The sequence below is a fragment of the Meleagris gallopavo genome, chromosome 6 (assembly GCF_905368555.1).
Source record: "Meleagris gallopavo chromosome 6, MGAL_WU_HG_1.1, whole genome shotgun sequence".
Classification (NCBI taxonomy): domain Eukaryota; kingdom Metazoa; phylum Chordata; class Aves; order Galliformes; family Phasianidae; genus Meleagris; species Meleagris gallopavo.
In genome coordinates, this window is record NC_139409.1 from 48,633,645 (window position 1) to 48,656,163 (window position 22,519).

At 37.2% G+C, this 22,519-nt stretch overlaps 1 protein-coding gene across 3 annotated transcripts in view; it reads right to left on the reverse strand.

Moving 5' to 3' along the window:
- Window positions 1-209: 209 nt before the first annotated feature.
- The window catches only part of VPS41 (VPS41 subunit of HOPS complex), a 104,509-nt gene continuing 82,199 nt past the window's right edge, over window positions 210-22,519 (reverse strand). For all 3 annotated transcript variants that reach the window (XM_010713096.4, XM_010713097.4, XM_010713098.4), the window contains 12 exons: window positions 22,036-22,163; window positions 21,033-21,177; window positions 19,735-19,776; window positions 19,561-19,611; window positions 17,808-17,945; window positions 15,396-15,450; window positions 14,245-14,385; window positions 12,515-12,651; window positions 3,280-3,379; window positions 2,507-2,551; window positions 1,082-1,161; window positions 210-569 (listed from right to left, as the gene is read on the reverse strand). In XM_010713096.4, the coding sequence (XP_010711398.1) occupies window positions 489-569; window positions 1,082-1,161; window positions 2,507-2,551; window positions 3,280-3,379; window positions 12,515-12,651; window positions 14,245-14,385; window positions 15,396-15,450; window positions 17,808-17,945; window positions 19,561-19,611; window positions 19,735-19,776; window positions 21,033-21,177; window positions 22,036-22,163 (1,143 nt within the window). In that variant the 3' untranslated portion in view covers window positions 210-488. The remainder of the gene's footprint in view (window positions 570-1,081; window positions 1,162-2,506; window positions 2,552-3,279; window positions 3,380-12,514; window positions 12,652-14,244; window positions 14,386-15,395; window positions 15,451-17,807; window positions 17,946-19,560; window positions 19,612-19,734; window positions 19,777-21,032; window positions 21,178-22,035; window positions 22,164-22,519) is intronic.

Here is a 22,519-nt window from a genome sequence, read left to right on the forward strand (position 1 = left end):
ATCGGAAGTAGGGAATTAAAATTTAATAAGTTTGTTAATCTAATATGTAACTCAAAACACAAGCACCTTCAAATCTTCAAGTAGTCCCATGTAAAGAAGTCGGAATCCTCATGGATCTCAAGTCAGTTTGCTAGTAAGAATTCAAATTAATTATTTTTTCTTTACATGACCATGATGTGCTGCCAATCTGTGAAACACTTAAATCTTCAGACTGTTTTCCTGTTTTTTTATTTTCCTTTTCAGTTCCAGAGTTAAGTAAAGATCAAGCTGAGCATAGGAACAGTGAAATATGAATTCTGTAACAAAGCACTACTAAGCAAAGATTTTCACATTTTCTCTTTCCAGAAAGCGTTCAATAAGCAGGATAACTTATAGAAATCAGTTTTAAATCACATTCAGAATTATTTACAGAAATGATGACTGACAGAAACTACAGTGGCTCCTAACAAACTTGGTGTCACAGACTGGAATGGAGAGCTAGGGGACTGCTATTTCTTCATCTCCAGGATTGCACTTCCTGGTCCTCTGTGTTTGGCACTGCATATGTTGCAGAACTGGACAGAAGATACCTGGAAATTAAAAAGAAAACAAGTGTCTTAGACAAATATATTCAAGAACATGAGAAGATGAGTGAAAATTGCTACTGCTCATCCCAGTGTTACTATTCACATTCAGGCTGCTGCCTATAGACAAAGTCATGGATAGGTTTAGGAATGTGACATTACTGAATAGAATAAAGCAGGTTGTTTTGGAGTCAAAGAGCAGAATTAAGAAAATTCAAACAGGTCATATTCCCTGTACTATTCAAAGTTGCATCATATATTGAAAATTTAGACTGAAAAAGGTGATAAAATACTTCTCAAACAGCAGTAATTTCTTTCTAAACTGGATACATTTTGCTTGCAGCAAGCCGAAATACCCTTTCCCTAGTCATATACTATTACAAAGTACCATCAAAAATAATAACTGCAATCACAAAATAATCCCTGAGAGAACCATGCCCTTCCCCAAAGATGAGATAAAGAAATTATTTGTCTTCTTGTCTTTGGCAGAAGTGACAGAGATTAAGCTGGTTCCTTACTGTGTTAGATACTGGGAGACATTCTTTGTGAAACATGTGTCTGCAGTGGAACACTACCACGTTGAAGGACTTGGATGCATCTGGGAAAGAGAAAGATAAATCCGTTACAAAAGGACAATGGAACAAAGGATTTGGGGGCTACAGTTGTAGCCCTGTTTGATTACACACATATAAACATCAAGTCATACCTCTATCACATTAATTTTACAAGTTATTCTGTCTTATTTACAGAAATCACACAGAATGATGCTATCAGGTAATGTGTCCTAGTGGTGAAGTTACAAGATGATTTTATTCTGAGGCTTAAATGATGTACATATTTTCAACTGAATTTTTCAGGTTAATATGTGCCACATGTTAAATTTAGGGAGGGCAAAGAATAATCTACCCCCAAATAATTCAGCCATTTTGAAGAAACATTAACAAAAACCACTCTTGCATTAGTGAAGGGAGAACCAAAATACTGAATATTACTACAGTCTATGCTCTCGGGACATAAGCTTTAAATGTGGCAATAAGCTGTGTAAATTCTTCTTGATTCATGAATATTTAGCCCAATTAGAAACCTCCATTCACATATTCAAAGAACTATCACCTCACTTATCAGCATACACCCATCTCTCAGGGCACCTGCATGTCCACCTCTGTCAGGTTTTCTAGCATCAAGTGCCTGTTCTGGTCTGTATGTTGGTGCATGCAATCACAGTACAACTGTATTTATTTATTTTTTTTCCTTTTTTTAAGCAAAAGATGGTAGAAACAAGATTAAATAACTGGAAAAGATTTTATTCAGCTATGCACTGCTGGCAAACAAAGAATAGTTGCATCCAGATAGTTTGTCTTACATTTTCTTGTTTGAGGATGCTGGGACAGATACTCTCCTGGTCAAACTACTATTTCTTAAGATGCCTAGCAACTATATTGACATTCCTGAAAATAGTTCCTTTGCAGAATGTACATCTTCAAAAATGATATACTGAATTTCTGGTTTCAAGACTAACTTCTGAAATGTCTTAAAGTGTTGTAAGAAGTATATCTCATACAAGTTTATAGTCTGCAAGTTCAGTCTGAATCACAATTTAAACAAAATTTGATGGGATCTGTTTTGTTTCATGATTCTGATAATCTCTGAGAATACAGACGTTGGCTGATTAAAGTTGCGTCCGTTCCACAATTTCAAAACAGGAAATAAAAAAATCACACATGAGTAAAGAAGAAGAAAATAAGTCTGGGTTTACCACAATCAAAAGGTTCAGATTAGTCTCCATTCCCAAATTAGAATTCATAAGCAAGCTTTACACAGGAGACTAAAATTTATAGAGCGATTATCAAGGGAGAGTATTACACATTTCTATGAATAGCAGCAAACAGAAGTTCCTCTAAAAACAAAAAATAGCCTCTTTTTCTTCCAGAAAAGCATCCTACCTGCAGGAAGTATTGGAGACAGGCATGATTCACAGATATTTTCCTCTGGAAAAAAAAAAAAGGAAACAAATCTCTAACATTTTGTTAACAAACTCCCTGTTTTCTTTTTTTTTTTTTTTTTTTAAATAAAACAGGTATTTACACATTGCAATCACAGAAATCTATCTCAATCTTAGAGTATTTACTTAAGACACCACAGACTATTGGAAATTAGAGAGCATTTCTATTAGCAGCAGGAAAAATGTACAGATTCTCTGATTTTGGTGCAGGAAAAAGCAAGAGCTATATCAATATCAGAGCAATAGAGGCATATGGCAAACTCAAATAAAAAAGGAAGTATAAGGTGGGTTCCTGACTTCTCTGCTGTATTTTTCCAGCAGAAGCTCTGATCTTCTGTCTTTCCATCACTTCTGGTATAAACACACATCTTGCATAAATCGCAGAACTGCTCATGCACATCAGTAGAGCCTCACAAAATATCTTCAACCATTTTTAAAAACTACCTTGTTGCAGAATACGATTACCTGACTATCTGTTTTGGCACTGAAAAGCATTTTCCACCTTTACAGACAAACTGCAGGATGCAACGTATTACCAGCTATGCAGAGATTGAACAAACAAAAAGCTACATGGCGGATCTTGATCAAATAAGATTTACACTCTACAAAAAAGAAGTAATACTCAGGTTTTCTAGCAGCTTTCAAAATGGACTCTCACATGGCTTATATAACAACAAGAAAGACTTCAAGTCACCATGCTTCTGCTGTACCCACCATCTACTAGAACGCCCTTCATCTGAGTTCGATGCATCTTCTTCAGCAAAGAAAGAGAGTCAGCAACAAGAATCTTCTTGCAACCTTCCCGCAGCAAGATCTGTTATGCAAAGAACACACAGTACAGCAGTTGTTAAATAGGTGGGCATAACCATCACCCCTGGGTTTCTGCTGCTACAGAGAGAACAACAAATGTTTAAGCCTTTCCAAGATATTAGACCTTCAAACAGCGAGGGAAAAAAAGGATAAGAGGGAAGGAATCTCTATTTAAATGGAAAAAAAACTATTAAAAAAAATGAAAGACCTCAGAAAAATCAAATCCTTTGCAAATATATTATTGTCATAAATAAGGATCATCTTCCTATAAGCTTCTCTTAACAAAATTCAGTGGAGGTATTTCTTTACACTGCCCCTAACAATTGGATTCTAAGCCACTTCAAAACTTCCTCCATTCATATCTTCCCTGTCTATGTTAGGAAATAGATATGGTCATCTTAAAACCTTTCAAAACCCAACAATTTAAAATTTATTTTGTTCATAAGCACTTCCTGCTCAGAGGCCATTCAGCAAGCCACGTTTAAAAGCCCATGCAACTAACCAAAAACTAGCAAAAAGTCTTAAGATTGCTTTTTTAACTTCAGTATTTTATGTTAGATTGTTATTGTCTGCCAGTGTTGTAAACACAGAGAGATCTTTGGCATCAAAATTATATACAGTACTATTTCCCAATGCTTAGTGAAGAAGGTTCATGACAATATGACAAACCCAAACAAAGGATTGTAAGTTTTCTTGCTCCCACCCCATATTCAACCAATGCTTGGAAATTTGCTTTCCAAGACCAGAATTCTTCTGAAAAGTCTTTTGAGAGAGAGAGATTCATAATCAATTTTAAGCTGAACAAACCAACAAACCAAGGAAAGTGTTACAAGAAGGCAATGCCTATTTGTTTCTCCAAACATTTTTAAACATTATTATTTGCACTATAGGAGATAATGAGCACTCTAAACCAGACCAAGATGCTGCTAATGCAAGTCTCTAAAAAGAAGTACAACAATAGCTTTTACAGCCAGGTGAACACTGTCCAAGACCTCATCTTCTTAAATACCACTGTGAATTAAACATGACATGCTGCCAGAGTCATTATGCAATTAAGACTGTGTATCTGAAATACATAAATTAAAAAAAAAAAAAAAGATTAACATTAAACATTTTAAACTGGGTAAATGACATTCTCCAGTACTGGACACAATGAGCTACAAAACACTTCAGAGCTCAAGAAGCTGAATGCAAAACACTTAGAAAATTAATCAATTTTATGTGTGATAATCTCAGGAGCTATCTGAATATGCTCTTCTCCTTCCAACTTTACCCAAGGGCAATATAGAAAGGCAAATTTCTTGTTAATATAGGAAAACGTCACTAGATTAAGAAAAAAATACTTAGAAACTTTTTACAGCAGCAACTGGATGAGACCATCTTTCAGGGTGAGTGCTCTGACCAATCTGGAATATTCTCAATCAGCAAACTCCATGGCAAAGATAGGTAACTAACTCAAAATGGACATGGTCTTCTTTGGCTATTTACTGGAGTTTTTGCTAACTGCACTCAGCACAAGCAGATAAAAAATTGCATGTTTAAGTAAAAGGAACAAAGAAAACAATGCAAATGGTGGAATAGAGATACAATGATTTACCACTTTCTACTTAAAATACAGAGTGCCAATAGGAAAACTTCACTTAGAAAAACAGATCGAAACTAAAAAGTACCAAAACATCAATTATGTCTCATGAAAACCTCAACACTACTTGGTCCTTTAAAAACAACACAGAAGAAACAGAAATATGTTACAAGACATATGCAGCACCTTCTCTGCGACAGTTAAACTCCACTAAGATTTTGCACACAATATTCAATGACTGATTGTCAGACTTCATTTTTATCAGAAGTGGAATACAAGATGCAGCTACCATAACGTAGAAGGAACTTGGAATGAAGGAGGTGAAATATAAAATGTTGAGGTAATAAATCAGCGCTTCCGTAGAAGCACATTTGAGGAGCTCAAGGAAGAGATGGATAATGTAAGAATTGTAGAAAGAGAAGTAAGAGAGGGACTTTGGAGATGAGGCAGAGGGAGAAAGTGTGCTTGAATGAGCTTCTCTGTATTAAAAGCAGGCAGAAGTATTTATCTGTGCCTGAAGATTAGACTAAACTTGACATCAGATGTAAACTGTAATGAAGCCATTCTCTAAAGAAATGCAATAAGAAACAAAAAGTCTTATTGAAACAGAATTTTTTTTACCCTTTAAAAAGCTCAGCACTGCAAATGCAGTCAAGAGAACATGGTAAGTCTAGAGAAAGAAGTTTTGAATGGATCTGGTGCTTCAGTGCTTCACCAAATTAATGAAACTGTCTGGAACCAAAAAATTTATTGCAAAAAAAAAAAAAAAAAAAAAAAAAAAAAAAAAAAAAAAGAACTGGAATTTTCTGACTACACTAGAAAAGGTGCAACTGCATAATTAAAATCACAAGCAATGGAAACTGCTATTGATGCGGGTTGCTCCAAGAGTAATGCCTCCTATTTATTTCCATGGAAACTATAACAGATACAATGAGCACAGTAACACTATTTGATAAATTCTCGGCTACAAAACACTATTTTTCAACATAGTCACTACCATTAGCTATGCATTTTTGCCAGTGATGAACAACAGCCTGAGAACTGCACTACTAAAAATCTGCACCAGTGGAGGTGGCCTCACCTGCTTCACAGCTGCTAACGATGGTAATTGCTAGGAAAATGTTGCCCACACAGTCCATCTTTCAAGAGACTGAACAGATGGAAGTCAGAAGGTGCCAAATCCAGACTATATGGTGGGTGTGGTAGGACAGGCCAGCCAAGACTGGCAATGTGCTCCATGGTCTTCCAAGTGGGATGGGGTCTGCTGTTACCATGTTGCAAGAGAAAGGCTGTCTTCTTCTCTGGCCTGACCCTGTAAGCTTGAGCCTTCAGCTCAACCAGTGCTTTGATTTAGTGCTCAGAGTTGATGGTCTGAGTTCCTCAAAAGTCCATAGTGATCACACCCCTTTCCTATCCCTAAAGACAGTGCACATAACTTTACCTGCTGAGAGCTGCATCTTGAACTTTATCTTTGCTGGGGATTCCCGTGTCACCACTCCATGGACTGCTGTTTTGATTCTGGCTAACAGTGTCTGCATCACCAGTAATGATGTGATCCAAAAAACTGTCACGTTAAGTCTCATTCAATACATTCTGAGAAACCTGTATATGCTGTTCTTTCTGTTTCTGTGTGAGCATTTGTTGGATCCACCTGTGCAAACTTTGCAGAATTCCAATGTTGTCACCATTGTTTCTAATGCACTGCAGCCAATATTCAGCTCTGCACACAGTTCCCTGGTAATGTGCTGATTCGTATGGCTTAGCTGATTGAGATGCTCCTCTTTTTGTGTTATGACAGCTGTGCATGGCTGTCTGGAACGTGGGTTGTCTTCCAAATTGCGTGCCATCATTCAGTGTTTGGTCTCCAAAAATATTCAGCAAGTGTTGATGAATGTCTACGGTGCGATTTTTTCCACACGGAGGAATTCAATTCCACACCTTTGTTTCAGATGCACTTTCATGTCAGAAATCATTTTGTTGCTGTGCTACAGATGGTCCCTCTGCTGCCATCTGTAGCATAGCAACAAAATGTAATGGAATATTTGCAGGAGGGTTCAACCTCTACTACCACACCAACATCTGCCTCCAGTGCTGTGGGACAGGACCATAAAAAGACATTACTTTTGGAGCATTCTTCGTAATTAATAAAGTCCATAATTAATAAACTAATAAAGTTGCATATGCTTAACATTACCTGTAAAGGAAAACACAGCAGTATGCAGTTAATTTGAAGGTCATACTCAAAGCACGAGGAATACATTCGGGCCAGCAGTCAACGAAGCCCAAGTTTCTCCAGGACAATTACCCCAAAATCTCCAAAATGCATCATAACCCCAATGAAAGGTATGTTACGTTTAGTCACAGAATCACAGAATGGCCAGGGTTGGAAGGGACCTCAGGGATCATGAATCTCCAATCCCCTGCCACATGCAGGGCCACCAACCTCCACATTTCATAGCAGCCCAGGCTGCCCAGGACCCCATCCAGGCTGGCCTTGAACACATCCAGGGATGGACGGGGCATCCACAGCTTCTCTGGGCAGCTGTTCCACTCTCTCTGTAAAGAAATTCCCCTGTGACATCCAACCTCATCCCTCCCTCAACTTAAAACTATTTCCCCTTGCCCTGCTGTTAGCTGCCCTTTCAAAGAGTTGAAAAAGAGTCACTACAACCAAGTGAGTGTCTCACTATGCAAGCTGCCACCTGTCCCCTAGTGCCTCCAAGATGTCTGAACAGCTGCATATCCACATCCAGGAGGAAACCCTAACAACTCCTCCAGATGCTTTCAACCAGCATTCATCATTACCACTGGTGTCTGCTGGTTCACAGCAGAATGCTTTGAATGGGAGAATTATGGATGGACTCCATCAGAGATACTGCAGGTTCAATCGAAGTTTAAACCCGTAACTCATCATCTGAGCAAAATGGCTAACCCACAAAACCTAGAGATACTGAATCTAACCAAATTGCTTTTAAATTCTAAGACCATTGAGTATATGTGGGGAGAACAATGTAAGAATAACAAAATCTTTTGAAATCTTTTACCAAAAACTGGCAGAGGTTTCAACCTCAAAAGAGGTTGAAAAATTAGGCACATTCTGAAATAAAGGAGGTGTTTAAATCTCTATAAGCATTTCTTGTATTTCACTTAGGCAGACTCTTATTTTATAAATTCAGGACATGTAACGACAAAACTAACACAGAAGTAAACAAGAGACATTTAAGATCAGCCTTCTCTGTGAGAAATAAGTGTGATACAACAACTACAGAAGACATGGGCTGTAATGATACATTTGTAATGATTTATTTTAAGAAATGTCTTAAAAAATGCTACCAGATTCCTTAGTTAAGACCACTGTGTTATCGGTTTCCAGAGACTTAAACACACAAGATTTCATATTTCTTTTCAATTTAGTTCCCAGGGAACTGAATATTGAGGGCAAATACAAAGTTCAAATACACATTACAGAGAAAATAATGAGTTTTGGTCCAGAGATGATGTATTAAAAAAACCCCAAGAAACTAATTAGCATCAGTTTCATTAGAAAAAAAAATATATATATATACATTGCACAGAAATCGTGGTAAATGTCAATTTTGCTATGTTTTTCAAACAAAAGCAATATTGGCCTCACACTGTTTGCTAAGAGGTATTTAAAAAATTTGCACTGCAAAAGCTTTAATGGGAACAGAAGAGCCATATGACTCTCAGAAGAGACCTGTATCAGAAATATCTGCAGTGTAAAATAAATTACCTAAGAATGACAGTATTTTCTGAATGCAAAACAAATCTAAACTGTTTGTATCCACTTAACTTAAGGGGCTCAAAACAGGCAAACTCCACGCTTACTTAAGCAAGTAGAACATTATTTGCATTTTTAGAATGGCTTTCAAACAACCACAGCCTTTGGCTGCGAAGGTATGAAGCTGGCATCCAAAAAGCCTAAATGAGTGTCAGCAGCCACTGACCTGTTCTCAGTCCTGCTACCCTGAAATGTGAGGCAGAACAACATGCATCAGATGGAAAAATCTGTGTTAGGAAGTGTCTTATGATAGGAGTTTATACATTACTGACTGAAGACAGGCTGGACATCGTAGGAGAAAACATTCTCACACAGTCAAACATTTCACTATTGCTGAAGAATACTGGAACTTCCCCAGGTTCAGAACTGATTTTTTTCTTGTTCTTCCAGTGAAGAAGATGTTCTTGTAGGGGAGCTCCAGTTAAATACAGTTTGTCTTTTCTTATAAGGAAAGATTTTATTCCAACTGAATCCTAACTTTCAGCAGAAAAACATACTTGCAGTTTTAAGAATTTAAAAGGACTGTTGGATGAAACAAAGGAAATATAGCTGGCAGGTGCTCTTATCTACGTAAATACAACATCAGTTTGTAAAGTCACGCTGACAACAACTTTTCAGTTATAGGGAGATAGCTATGTTTTGATTCTGTGCTTTTGAAGCACTTCTACATGCAAGCAGTAGAGCTGAAAACCATTAAGCTTTTCTCAGGATATCAATATAACTTAGGCCAATTTGGTTAGCCTGCCATGGATATGAATGATAATTAGTTACACTGAAAATGTTGACTGGAGAAAGGTGATTTATTTGCTGTTAAACAGAAGATGTGCTAGGAACATGTCAGTTTGATAAACTGCAGGTTCCTCTTTAAGACAGCTTATCTTCAGGACTTTATAAATTCAAATGAAGTAGCTTGTGGTCTATTTCATCTATAAATCTGAAGAATTAGATTTCAGGAGTTAGATATAAACAAAAAGTTTTAGACTACACTTACTTGATAAATATTGTTAAAATGCAAACAGTTATAACTTCATCTTTACAGTCCATGTCATCATAACTTTGTCTATGAATGTTACTGTATATAAACACTAAAATTGCTGCTATGGTTATGGTTTTAATACATTAACTTTGATAATGACAAACAGAGCAGAACAGAAAATGTTTCTCAGGAAGGGAAGAAAAACAAAAAAAGGCAATAACCACTTGGAGTTTGAATCCCAATTCAAAAAAGCACTTACATGAGTGCTTACATCTTATCTGTTTAGGTAAATTCTGAAGCCTGTACTTAGCTACAGGTCATGCAAAACTGCATTTCCAGAAATGGGAAAATAAAAAAAAAATAATAGATAATTCTTACAAGAATAATAAGGCAGCTGAATAGATTCCCAACTGTAAAGTACAGCTGTAAAACCATGCAGAAATAAATTAGTAATACTTATTTGAATGGATTGTCTAAGAGATGAGTCTCACATTATCTGCATTTTTATAGAATACCTAATATACCTCTTTTAGTATCATTTTTGTTTGGTTGGCAGCAAATGTACTAATAATCCCTTCACAAAGTTGTGAATTATTCACTTTAAAGCTTAGGGTAGCACATACAATGGTTGCAGCATTCATCTAATAGATGGTAATAAGTTAAAATGAAGTAATCAATCTACAGCATGCCAGCTCTGATAGAAACTTACATTATTCAGGGAAGATGTCAGATTGGAAAGAAGTTAAAACAAATTTTGTTACATTAATAGACTTATTTGCTGGATTCACTAACACACACTGTAAGCTACATATGGCATGCTTTGGCAGCCATTCGATTTAATTCACTTGATTTTGTTGGGATGTTAAGAGTTTTTTTCAAAGAGAAAAAATCTAAGAAGACCTGCTTTTAGCTTCTGGACACACATAAAATCACATCTCATGGAAAGCTTACCACAAAGGGAATTTAGGAGTACAGTAGGAAATCTGTACCTGTGTAAGTACTAAAATAATCTTACCAAGGCTTGCAAATGAGGTCACAGTCAAATAATATAAAGGCCCAGGTGCAATGCCTTTTGAGGGAGCTGATGTTATAAAAAGATCAGCATGGTTTTCTTATTTGGCAGTGACTTGCAAGCGAAGCAATGGGTTATAAGTTCATGTATCCTTGACCTTTGTGGATCTAGAAACAAGATTTCCTTTTTTGTCTTTGAAAATGGGAATGGTAAGACTTAGGTACATACAGAGCTGGTGATCTGAAGGGATGAAATCACTCAAAGTCCTAACCAAAGAAATCTGGATTGCTGTACAAGTTTGAAGTGTCTGGTACATTATGTGATACAAATCAGGAAGTTTTCACCAAAATGAAAGGAGCCGTCCCAGGCCAGAATAGAGAACACAGATTTCAAACCATGAAGCTACACAATGTGAAGAAAAGTGTGAGCAGGCATCATACAAACAGACCAGAGACTAGCTTTGAAGAGGCTAATGACGCAGTAGTCATGATGAAGCTAGGACAGAACTGCCCTCAGCTAGGAACAGCCACTTAAAACATCGACTCGAAGTCCTAGCTGTATCCTGAAGTATGTGCTGAATGCAGAAACAGTTCTGTTAACAAAACCGACCATGCCAAATTAAAGCTACTTAGGTGAGTGTGCACCCAAGAGCTGCGATCACGTCTCCGAATTTCAGTGCAGAGACACCATCTGTTTATAATGGTGCACTTTACATCGCCTGCACCACTTCAGGAGCAGCCTTATTTTAAGCTATAGCTCATAATTCTCAAAAAAAACCCAGTCCCTTAAGTAGTCCTCTTAATTCTTTTTTTTTTTTTGCTATGTTGTCTTGCTATAGTGCCAGAAAGCCAAGCACAAGTTACATTAAGCTTCCTAATTTCTACTTCTCCACAGAGATATAAATTTTAGCCCTTGAGCTACCCAGACCTACTTCAAAATGAATTAACTTAAAATCCATGAAGCATTTCAATTATAAGCACACAAAAAAATTTAGATACTGGTCTAGAAGTAAAATACATCCTTTTAATAGCAAAGTAATTTTGTTAAAAGCCATCCGAAGACAAAATGATTCTTCCGTCCACAAAATGTGACCAAATGATTTTGTCAGCTTTAACTGAATCCACCAACACACACTGCATATATGCAAACAGCATTTCATCACTCTCTGTGCAGAGGTACAAAATGTTCCATTTTGATTTCAACAGAATGCAGGAACAGTGGGATCAGTTCAAGCAGCAGGGAACTGACAGCAACAAGATCAACATGCAACTGCTTAAAAGATGCACGCTATTTTACTAGCATTACTTTGGAAAGATAGTAATATCTAATGAAGTCAATTAAAAACCTGCAAGTAATGCTACAACCTGCAGTACATGCAAAGGTGTACCTGTCTGCTGGGGGTAACTCCTTCCACAAAACAGAGCTATAGAGGAACAAGACACTTATTCTCTTAGAAATCCTGAAAGTCACGATCTAGAAGAAATATCTAAATCATACAAGTCTTTCAAAAATTTTACTTACTCACCAGGACCAGGCTTATGATAGTATGGGAGAGATTCAGAAGAGGCAGAAGCTATCTAGAGAAAAAAAGTATTCATCTGGACAAATTTCTACCCTTTCTGTCAAGGTTTCATCCTGAGTCACTGCGATAATGATATCCTAACAAGACGAACAAACCTAGGTGACAAGCATTTCTTGTGCTGCTCACTGGTGAAATGGTCTTTGATGTCTTTCTGAAAATCTTCAGAGGAAGAACATGACATTTACCTGCAAGTTGTAGTCCTGAAGAATTTTCACCAGCGAGTCTCTCAAATTAGGAATCTCCATGCCTTCCTTAATACGATGAATCAAAAGAATGGGGTCAACGTGAGTTCCAATATTGTTCAACAAACCAGTAATGAAAGCTGTGAAAAACAAGAAACAAGTAAATTAAGAAAAAAAATCCATCCACCTTATTAAAGAATGCTTCAGTGGCAGACAGGCTTTGGCTGTTTCTATGGCAGCTCTTTACAGAGAGAGCACTAAACCACTTTTACATAGCCTTCACATCTTTCTTACAGTTGCATTTACTTGAAAATAGGCCTTTAGGGAAGAGAAAGACACAGTTTGCCTATTTACAGAACTCCAGGGGTATCTGGAAAACAGATACCAGAGTAGCCAGAGCAAGTCATCAAAACCACAAGAGAATAACACATTTCAATTCAATAAAAAGGTATCTGTACAAACAAGTAGAAAATTCACTTCATTATTTGAATATTCTATTCTAAATTGCAGGATTAATTAGTGTATTTGCAAGCACTTAACTTCAAGGAAACATGTTTCTCAACAGTGACAAAATGGACACAAATGTCCAACTTCCTGAAATGCAACTGGCTAAATGAAAGAGAAGGATGAACTTCAAATAAGACTGAGAGCTGACCTCAGTGCTCCATAACATGCTTTAACTCGGTCAGCACTGAAGTTACCAGGAAGTTGGACTCAATGATCTTTGAAGCTCCCTATTCTGAATGTTTTTCTTCAAAGCCCACAGATAAGGAACACCACTGGAGATGCTCTGCATAACGGCAGATGGAATGGAGATAACTGTACATGCTTTGAGTTTCCTTTTCCTCTGAAGTTGTCAGTAACTGTAGCATTGTTTTTAGCGAGGAATCACATTTAGATAGGGATTTCTGTTGGTAAGATAACTTGATAACATCGTAATTCTGAATTAGTAACAGATTTTGGTTGTGGCTGCTTGTCAGAATTAGTGGACAAGTAATGAAAAATACATTTATTCTGATGTTAACTCTATGAGACATTCAATCCTTTGGAAAAAGAGATCCCCGCAGAGATTTTAGAGTCTTGATTTAAAGCACCAAAAGAGATGGCAAAACCAGCAGAATCTGTAGTTAAAATAATTCTGTGTTTTCTCAGTCATATGAACTCCTCTGAGTTTGCTTCCTGAACAAAACTGATGCTGTTAAGAAGATTCTGACAGCTTCTGATTCCATCTGAACTTTAAACTTGAGTAGATGTTTATATCGTGGATGAAGAGCAAAAATGCTTTTGTTATTATAGATCTTGCATTGATGACACAGAAACAAAACAACAACTGAGGGACAGACAGGTGAAGACACTCCATTTTCAAAATTTCAAAAGGGAAGCAGCTGTGGTAAACATCAGGGTTTACTATGAGGGTGCCTAAAAATAAAGCTTCATACAGCGCCAAATTAAAAGCACCATTCTGTCCTTTCTTTGTCATTAAGGACATAACTGCACAGAGCTTTGTCAAGTGTTAAATCTCTACGTACTCATCCTGTAGCACGCCCACATGTTGCCTTATGGGAAGCTTCTATGCTCAGCAGGAGGAGATAAGGCATGCTCTACAAACCAGAACATCTCCCTGGTGATACAAAAATACCTTTGCTAGCATGCATGTGGATAATTCAATCCTTTACCTGCTATAGCATTCCACAAAAAATACACAGGAAAGGCTAAGAAACTATCCTGCTTACGTGGTTTGTCAATTGAATATAAAATGAGGTCTTCCCAAAGTTCTCCATCATCTTGCTCCTTGGCAAATTCAATAGCTTTATCTACATCTTGCAGTTCTTCCATTATCATCTTCAAAGCACTGCGGCTGTTACCCATTCTGCCTAGAAGGATAAAGTAAGTAAAGAGTTTATAAAACCTAAAGCACTGAGTACTGATAAGCATTTAAGAAGCTCTTGTTGCTTTTTCCTTACGAATTTTCTAAGTGATAAGTCCCTCCATATTAAAAACCTAATCTAATCAACTTGATGAAAGGAAAGCTTATTCCAGAGCTATCAGTATCACCTGAACAAGTGCACAGAGGACTCTGCTGGACTGGGACCCAGATTCATTCTTACAGGCATGGTGGGTCATACTGGGGGCTCTAAACTGCAGCAACATCTGACACAAGGTGAAGTGTGTTCATGTGTACGTATGTTTACATGCATATGAGCTTTGAGATGATTTATCTCTTGTTAAGAACCTGTATGAACACACTTAACTTGCTCTAAGTATAGTTCAGCTTACACCCATGGAAAATAAGAGGGAGGAAGCAGTAGCTCTGAACTGTTCTTTAAGTAAATCCATGAGTAAATTCTACTCTGCTCTCAAATGGTCCACAAAATGTTCTTATTAAAAAAAAGATTGATTATGGCAGTAATAAACACTTTCCATTCTGATTATGATTAATACATGAACACACATACAAATCTTAAAGTCATACAACAGTTCCCATTCAGAGGTGGGGAAGTTAATTTCTGTTTGAATAGTTTAAAATTATTTTTTTAATAAGAAAAAACCAGCACTAGCAAACCTTCCACCTAAGCAAAAGGTAACACTACGCTCCTGAAATGTGCTCAGAGTAAAACCTTTTTTAAATTTCTTTTTATTTCTCCCCTGTCCTCAAACAGAGAGAATTACTCTTCTCTTGGAAGTTCTCTCAAAATCATGTCATATGAATAATCAATTCCTTTATTTTCCAAATCATGTTATTTGCTCTTACTGACCACATACCAACTTTGTCTTTGGGAATTGTGTTAAAAGACAGTAAACAATACATCACACATTTTTGCAGCATAAACTTCATGACAAGATTAAGAGCATGTTGTAATTTATCACAGTGAGAGTTACTTACTCAGAAGATAAACTGTCTCTTCTACAAAGTTTCTCTGTTGGCAGATCTCTAGAGCCTTGAATTAAGACAAAACAAAGAAAGAGAATACAGGGAACCGTGTAACAAGATATTTTATTGATCACAAATGCTACAAGAAACTAAAGGATACTTTTCCATGAAGTCGCATTACTCATTTTGACAGGAATACAGCTTCCTTAACATGCACTGTCAGGTCCTCTGGCATTAATTAAAAGGAGAAATTCCATGGCATTTTTTGCTTTTTTCTTTAAGATTTATTTTAGTAACTGGGATGTTTTTCAGCTACACACAGATTCTGTAACTGCCCATGACATTAGCTCTCAGCAGTTACAGAACCTGTGCACAGTTGAAAAACACCCCAGTTACTACAATTACCAAACTGATTACCAATAAGTTCTTAGCAACACAAATCAGGCAGGACTGGGTGTGCCACAAGTGATGCCACAGCTGTTTACAACCTAGAAGCAGAAAGCAAACTCAAGACTCACTGAATTTCCATGGAATTAATTGTTCACCAAATAAATATTTTCATACTTGGAAATCAAAATTCAGTATTTCTGGAAGTTGCACATTTAGTGACTGCCATGCTCCCTCTAGAGGAAAAGAGAGAACAGTCATACTTTTTTCTTCAGTTTGTTTTACATAAGCTTTGCTAAACTGCACTTGAAAGCAGTGGCTTACTTTTAGAGAAATAGAATGACTTCCTCTTGCATTGTTTATCATTTATTTATGGCAATAGTAAGTATGAGTTTATTCAAATTTTTTTTTTCTTTCAATTTTCACACAGCACTGGAATCAGCTTAACAGAAACTGAAGACCTGAGAAGTTATGGTTCTCCCTTTTATGTCCTTGAAGCAAATATATGTATGTAGCAAAAAGCATTATTATATGGTATTTATGGTAAAAAGTACAAAGGTAATGCCTTCTGTTTTTTTACGTTGGCCCACGACATCAGAGGCAGATGGTGGTGGTACAGCAGGAACCTCCCACCAATATTCCATTATATTTTGTGGTAGCAGAGGGGCAGTCTGGCCAAATGGTGCCTGACATGCTAGTGTGTATGAAGCAAAGGGCTGGGTTGGGCCTCTGACATGTTTTGTTTACAGCTTAAAGCAGTGCCAACAGTGTGGTTGCATCAGTGTTTTTCTGCATCAGCAACCATGGAACATAGAGAGCTGGATCTGAAATAACTACAGTTATTTTGCATTGAGAGAAAAAAATGTGCAAGTTAGGTTTCACACATAAAACCCTGATCATGCAAATAACACATATGGCAAAATACTAGATTTTGAGAGATAATAAATAAAAAATGCTAGATTTCAGAGAATCGCAGTCAAAAAAGTAAACATCGTTGATTAAAGTCTCTGTCTGGCAGCCCTACCAAACTCACTGCCTAAAAACATCACTGAAATAATGTTGTTTTTGGAACAATTGGGGCAATTTTAACAAAGACCAAGGCTGCAGTCCTAACACAGTTTTATTTTCCTGTGTTGAACAGGAAAGTTGACTGACAATTGAAAAAAGCAAGCAAAATAAGAGAGGTGCTATGAATGGTTCTGTTTAGAGTGTCAACCACATAAACTATAGTAGTTGACAATACATTTAAACTATTCCACAAGTGTCATCACTACATCTACATACAGAGAGGCAAACTTTCAGCTTGGCTGAGCAGAATGGACCTCAACTGCAAAATCATGTTTAATAAAATACTGACCCAAATGAAAACTCAAATTTCCATTCCATTCACTTTAATTCAGAAGTGAAATTTTAATTTTAAATTAAAAAAAAAAAAAACAACAAAAAAACACGAGCATCATTAGTTCATTTTATATTTGATGAGACAAAGTGAGGGGGAAATGTAAAAAGGATAAAAAAGATGGCAAGACAGTACTTTGTAAAGTTCCCAGTCTGCTAGCAAAAGTACAAAGTCAAAATATTTCTGGCTCTGTTAATTTACTGACTGTTAAATTGTGTAAGTTACTTGAAAACAACTCAGAACCTTAGAAAATAAAGCTAGAAAACATAAAGTTATCTATTTTTCAAGATCTAACACTGACTATGCTTAGATTTTTCAAAACAATTGTTTATTTCTTGCAACAACAACCCACTGCCTCAGTCAGGTCAGGCGCTGATGAATAAAGATGCTTCAGGCATGCATCAAGTGTGAATTTTGGACTTCTGCCTTAAAAATCATCTCAGATTCCTGCATTCTGAGCTACACCAGAAAGGTCTTTGCTTCCAGCCAGGAGAAGGTGCATCACTTCTGCAGGTAATGATCACAAAGCCAAAGGATTCCTCCTTTTGGCAGTAGAGGGCAGTACCAGACACATTTACAAAGGTACAATTCTACAAGCGTGAGATGTAAAAATCCACGACTTGTGTTATGGGGCTTACCTTCTCTAGTGGACAGTGTGTGCTGTCTCTGAGAAACGGCAGTAAATTTGGACGATCATATTCAGCATAAAGACTGATCTGTTTTTCATGATAACGTTGTCCTTTATGGTGGTCTCTTTTGAAAAGCTTGTGCAGGTACTAAGAAACAAAAATAGAAAGGGAATTCAGAAACTCTCTCAGATTTGGACTGCATAAAAAACCCCTCATCAATTCCTCAGGAATACACTAACACATACTAAATGGCATTAAATCCTGAAGACTACTTTTATTTTTCCCAAAGTACTCTCATCACAGCATTCTCCATTATTAACTCTGTAAAACAGGTTCTTAGCAACATTTGAATAAATGTCCTTTAATCTTCACAGATTTTGAATTTTCTGGAAAACTTTGGAGAAATACATCAAATGAAACATTTATTTATCTAGATATGCTTGCCCATTATGGGTAAGTTTAAATTATGAACATTTTAACCAAAGTACTGGCACTATAAATAGAGGGGTCGTTCTTCCTCTATGAGCAAAAAAAAAAAAAAAGAATTAAGAATAATCTGGAGGGTCACTTGTATCCAAAGGGAAGCAGACTCCACACTTTGAAACAGATGCATGCCCTCCATAAACGGAGGGCATCTTCTTCGAACAGCTCTTGGGCTGCAGGCTGCACACTTCATAGAGTTGTTTGCTATAATCAGATCTCTAACTCATAAACTCACTCTCTCTAGCAGATCGATCGATGCCTTGAGCCCCAGCACAGCAGCAAGTTAAAACTTCCCTCCCTAATACAGCCTAGGATCACAGTTACATGTTAAGCATTCTACCAACAGCACACTCCAACTGAAGAGTTGCTCTCAGAATAGCAATTTGGAGCCACAGTTGTTCTGATGTATTGTAATTCTGCACAAAGCAGAACAGTCCTGCAGAGTGTGGAAGTTATTGCTCTAGAAAGATAAGCAGTTTGCTCTCTTTATGGAACAGCAAAATGTGTTTCAGAGTTGCATCCAACATCCAACCCCACTTCTATGTAAGGAAAGAGGAAGTGAGAAGCAAGCAAGAAGGAACTGACCAGAGACCACAGGCATCTGCAATGCAAATAAGGAATACCTCAGAGGATCTTAACCAAAAAGCAGTACACAACCAAGTTCTCACATGAATACACTTTAAGATTACTTTACTATTGTAAAAATGCTATGATGGTGGTAGAAAGTGGATGAGCGGAAGTAGCCACTTTGGTTGTGATGATTTATGAAATTTCAGTATTGTGTGCACATTGACAGCATACACACATGGGACCACAGAATCCTTGGAGCTGAAAGGGATCACTGAAGGTCATCTAGTCCAACTCCCCTGCAATGAACATGGACACCACAGACAGATCAGGTTGCCCAGGGCCTTAACCAGCCTCACACTGATAGTCTCCAGGGACAGGGCATCAACCACATCTCTGGGCAACCTGTTCCACACCACTCTCACTGTCAAAGATTTTTTCCTTATATCTAACTTAAATCTACCTTATTTGAACTTGAAACCATTTCCCCTTGTTCTATCACCATAGACCCTGCTAAAGAGTCTGCTTCCTCTCCTGTAGCTCCCCTTTAAATACTGAAAGGCCACTATCAGGTCACCTTGTGGACTTATCCCTGCTGAAGAGCCCCAGCTCTCTCAGCCTGTCCTCGAAGGAGAGGTGATCTGTAAGAGATGTGTCCTGCAGATATCTTATCCAGCTCAAAGTGAAACTAGTAGAATATAGAAGTTTTTACCACATGCTGTAGTTCAGGTCTGTTTTCTAGCTCTTCAACAACTCTGTCAATCTGCAAGAAAACAAAAACCAAGAGATTAGCAAATCTCTGTGAACATCACATTCACAGGATTGAAAGGAGGATGACAAATGCAAGCAGCACTGGATCACCGTATCATGAACTTGTCATACTCACGGAAATTTTATCTTCGTTATCCAAAAGCATGTCTACTGCTTTCTAAAGCAAAGAAAGAAAATCCAAGTAAGAAACAGGTATGCACATTTTGTCATTCTTGATCACAGCATTATGCTTGTTCAGTGATGGGTATCAGATGGAAGCTGCAGACTTATTCTTTTCAGCAGCATTAATTCAGAAAGCAGTTTGCATAACAACAGCACTTTCCAACAGCAGAGCATTACAGGTAAACAAACACATAATGTACTCTTCCAGAATACCTGTCCAAAGTTTACAACGTTAACAAAGTTTACATTGATTACTAACAGTAATCAATTCTGTGCACTTACACTGCAGGTAAAGGATGCCCATTGAGTCATGGCTCACAGAAGGCCATAGAGAAATGCTGAAGAAATACTATTTATCCCAGTGCAAAAGTCAGCTGCAGGGTGATGGCTGTACAGGAAACACACAGCTCAACTTGCTTTACAATTGGATTCCTCCAGCCTATCTGCACACTGCTACTGTAACAGGAGCAGCCAAGATCATGTAAACAAGAGTAGTTATCAGGGTGCCTGTTCTGCTTCCACTTGTAATAAAACAAAATAAACTCACAGATGTTTGATATAACTCATTTTATTTATTTAAAAAAAATGATACACTATACACTATACCAAATAATCATCTTTGGTATAGATTGCTCCCCATTTTAGTTCCAGTGCTGAAAAAACAGCTGCACAGAAACAGATGATCTACTTGTTTTCTCCCAATGATCATAGGGATTGTTTCCCCAAGTACCAGATTCTTTTCCCAGCACACATAAAAAAGCTCATCTGCTGAGGTTTTAGACAACTGGGAAGAAAGAAGATTGAATTTGGCACCATATGCACACTTCTTGATTTTTGAGATTTAAGTTAATGACTACACAAACTTCCAGAAACAGAGTAATTCATTACAATGAAAAAAAGTGCAAAATACATTCAAAATCTGCCTCACAACAAATTAACTGCTTACTATATTTGGCTCCTCAGCAGTGTGAGCTGATGAGAAACGCAGAAAAATATCATTGTGTAAGTCTACCTACAAAAATGATCTCACAACTGGCACTCTTCTCACTGTGAGCGATACTCAAATGGAAATATAAAAGAAAAAATTCATCCTTGGATTAATCACTATGCAGTCCAGGCAAACATCTCCTTGTCTCAGAATGTATCCAGACACGGTAAAAAAACTCTATGTCTCACTTCTATCTTTAAACTAATTTATTCATAATCTGTTAAGATATCTCTAGCTGAAAGTGAGTATTAAAAGCACCATACCTCTGAATCAAAATCCATGAGCAGAACAATTTTATCTTTGATGGAACTGAACAGATTGTGCTTGTGGATCAACTGGAAGACGTCTTTGTGTCTCAGAGTTAGGTAAATTTCTAGGGCTCTGCCATAGCGCTGATCATAAGTATACCTGCCAAAAAGCAACGTTATAATTTACGTGACCTAAGTGCAAGAAAATCACCTCTGAGAGGAAAATAAATAAATACACGTCAGAATGCAAAACATATTAGGTTGCTACTTGATTTTATGAATAGTTGAATAGTTGCCAATTTTTTTAATACTGAGGAATAGCACTGTGCAACTCCATTTGTGTAACAGTCACAGTATTTATGTTCTGTGGTTCCTGCACTTTCACTATCTCCTGTTTTAAAACCACAAGGAAAGCTACAAAAAAACATTAGCTTTTCTCATTTTGGAAGCCACCTGAAAACCACTTCAGAGCAAAATAAAATTAAAAAAAAAAAAAGCGAACACACAAAAAACCAACCCACATTGTTTTTTTGAAACTTTGGGACAGATAGTAACAGAGCAGCAGACAGTAGCTCTGACTTCTTCAAAAGAGGGTGTACAAAGATAACTTAATATAACTGGGCATCAGGCTGAGAAAACTGAAGAACTGTATCCTTGTAAGAAGTACTTTAGAACCAGATTAGTTTTAACACATTTTCTAGTCACATATTTCCAGCCATGCAGTAAACTTAAATATACTATTTTTGAAACAGAGGGAAAAAAAAACCAACAGATTGTCTTCCTGTTATTTTCCTCTTCCCAAAAAAGACTTCCTCAGGCAGCACAGAATGAAACGTAGGCTACTTGTTTTGGAAAGAGAAGTAGCAAATCCAATCTCATACTAAACTCTTTGCCTTCATACACTGCAACACTGCAACACAGCAAGTATCACTGTTAAGAGAGTTAGACAAATATTTATAACCTACTGTATCCTATCTCAAGCACACTTTCTGTAATAGGAGTTTTAAACTGTACTCACAGCTCTGCAAGGGTTCTTAACAACGTCCTGTTTTGTGGGTCTTTCTTCAGGTGATCTACTACAGCTTGAACTATGATTGTGTTGTTGTAGAGATCTCCAGGCCACTCTTTTATCAGGGTTGCAAACCCCTAAAAGTATAAGAGATTGTAACAGAAACAGAAATAAGTGCCTAAGGAACATTTCAAAACATCAAAGCCCCAGCTAAGCCTCTGAGACGATACATGCTGTGCTACACCTCTAAGCCACTTCTACATGCCCACAAACATGCACAGTGTATAGATTTTCCTTCTTAGGGCAACGTTATCAAGATTCATGAAGCTGGGTCTCTTTCAGGTGTTGCTTGCTTTGTGAAGCAGGTGAACTACTTGTTTTACATTAAACAACTAAAAATAATAGTATTCCTAATAAGTAAACAATCCTAAAAGATTAGCGTTCCCTGAAAAACATTTTACTTATTCTTCTGAAAACGAACAAAATGTGTCTT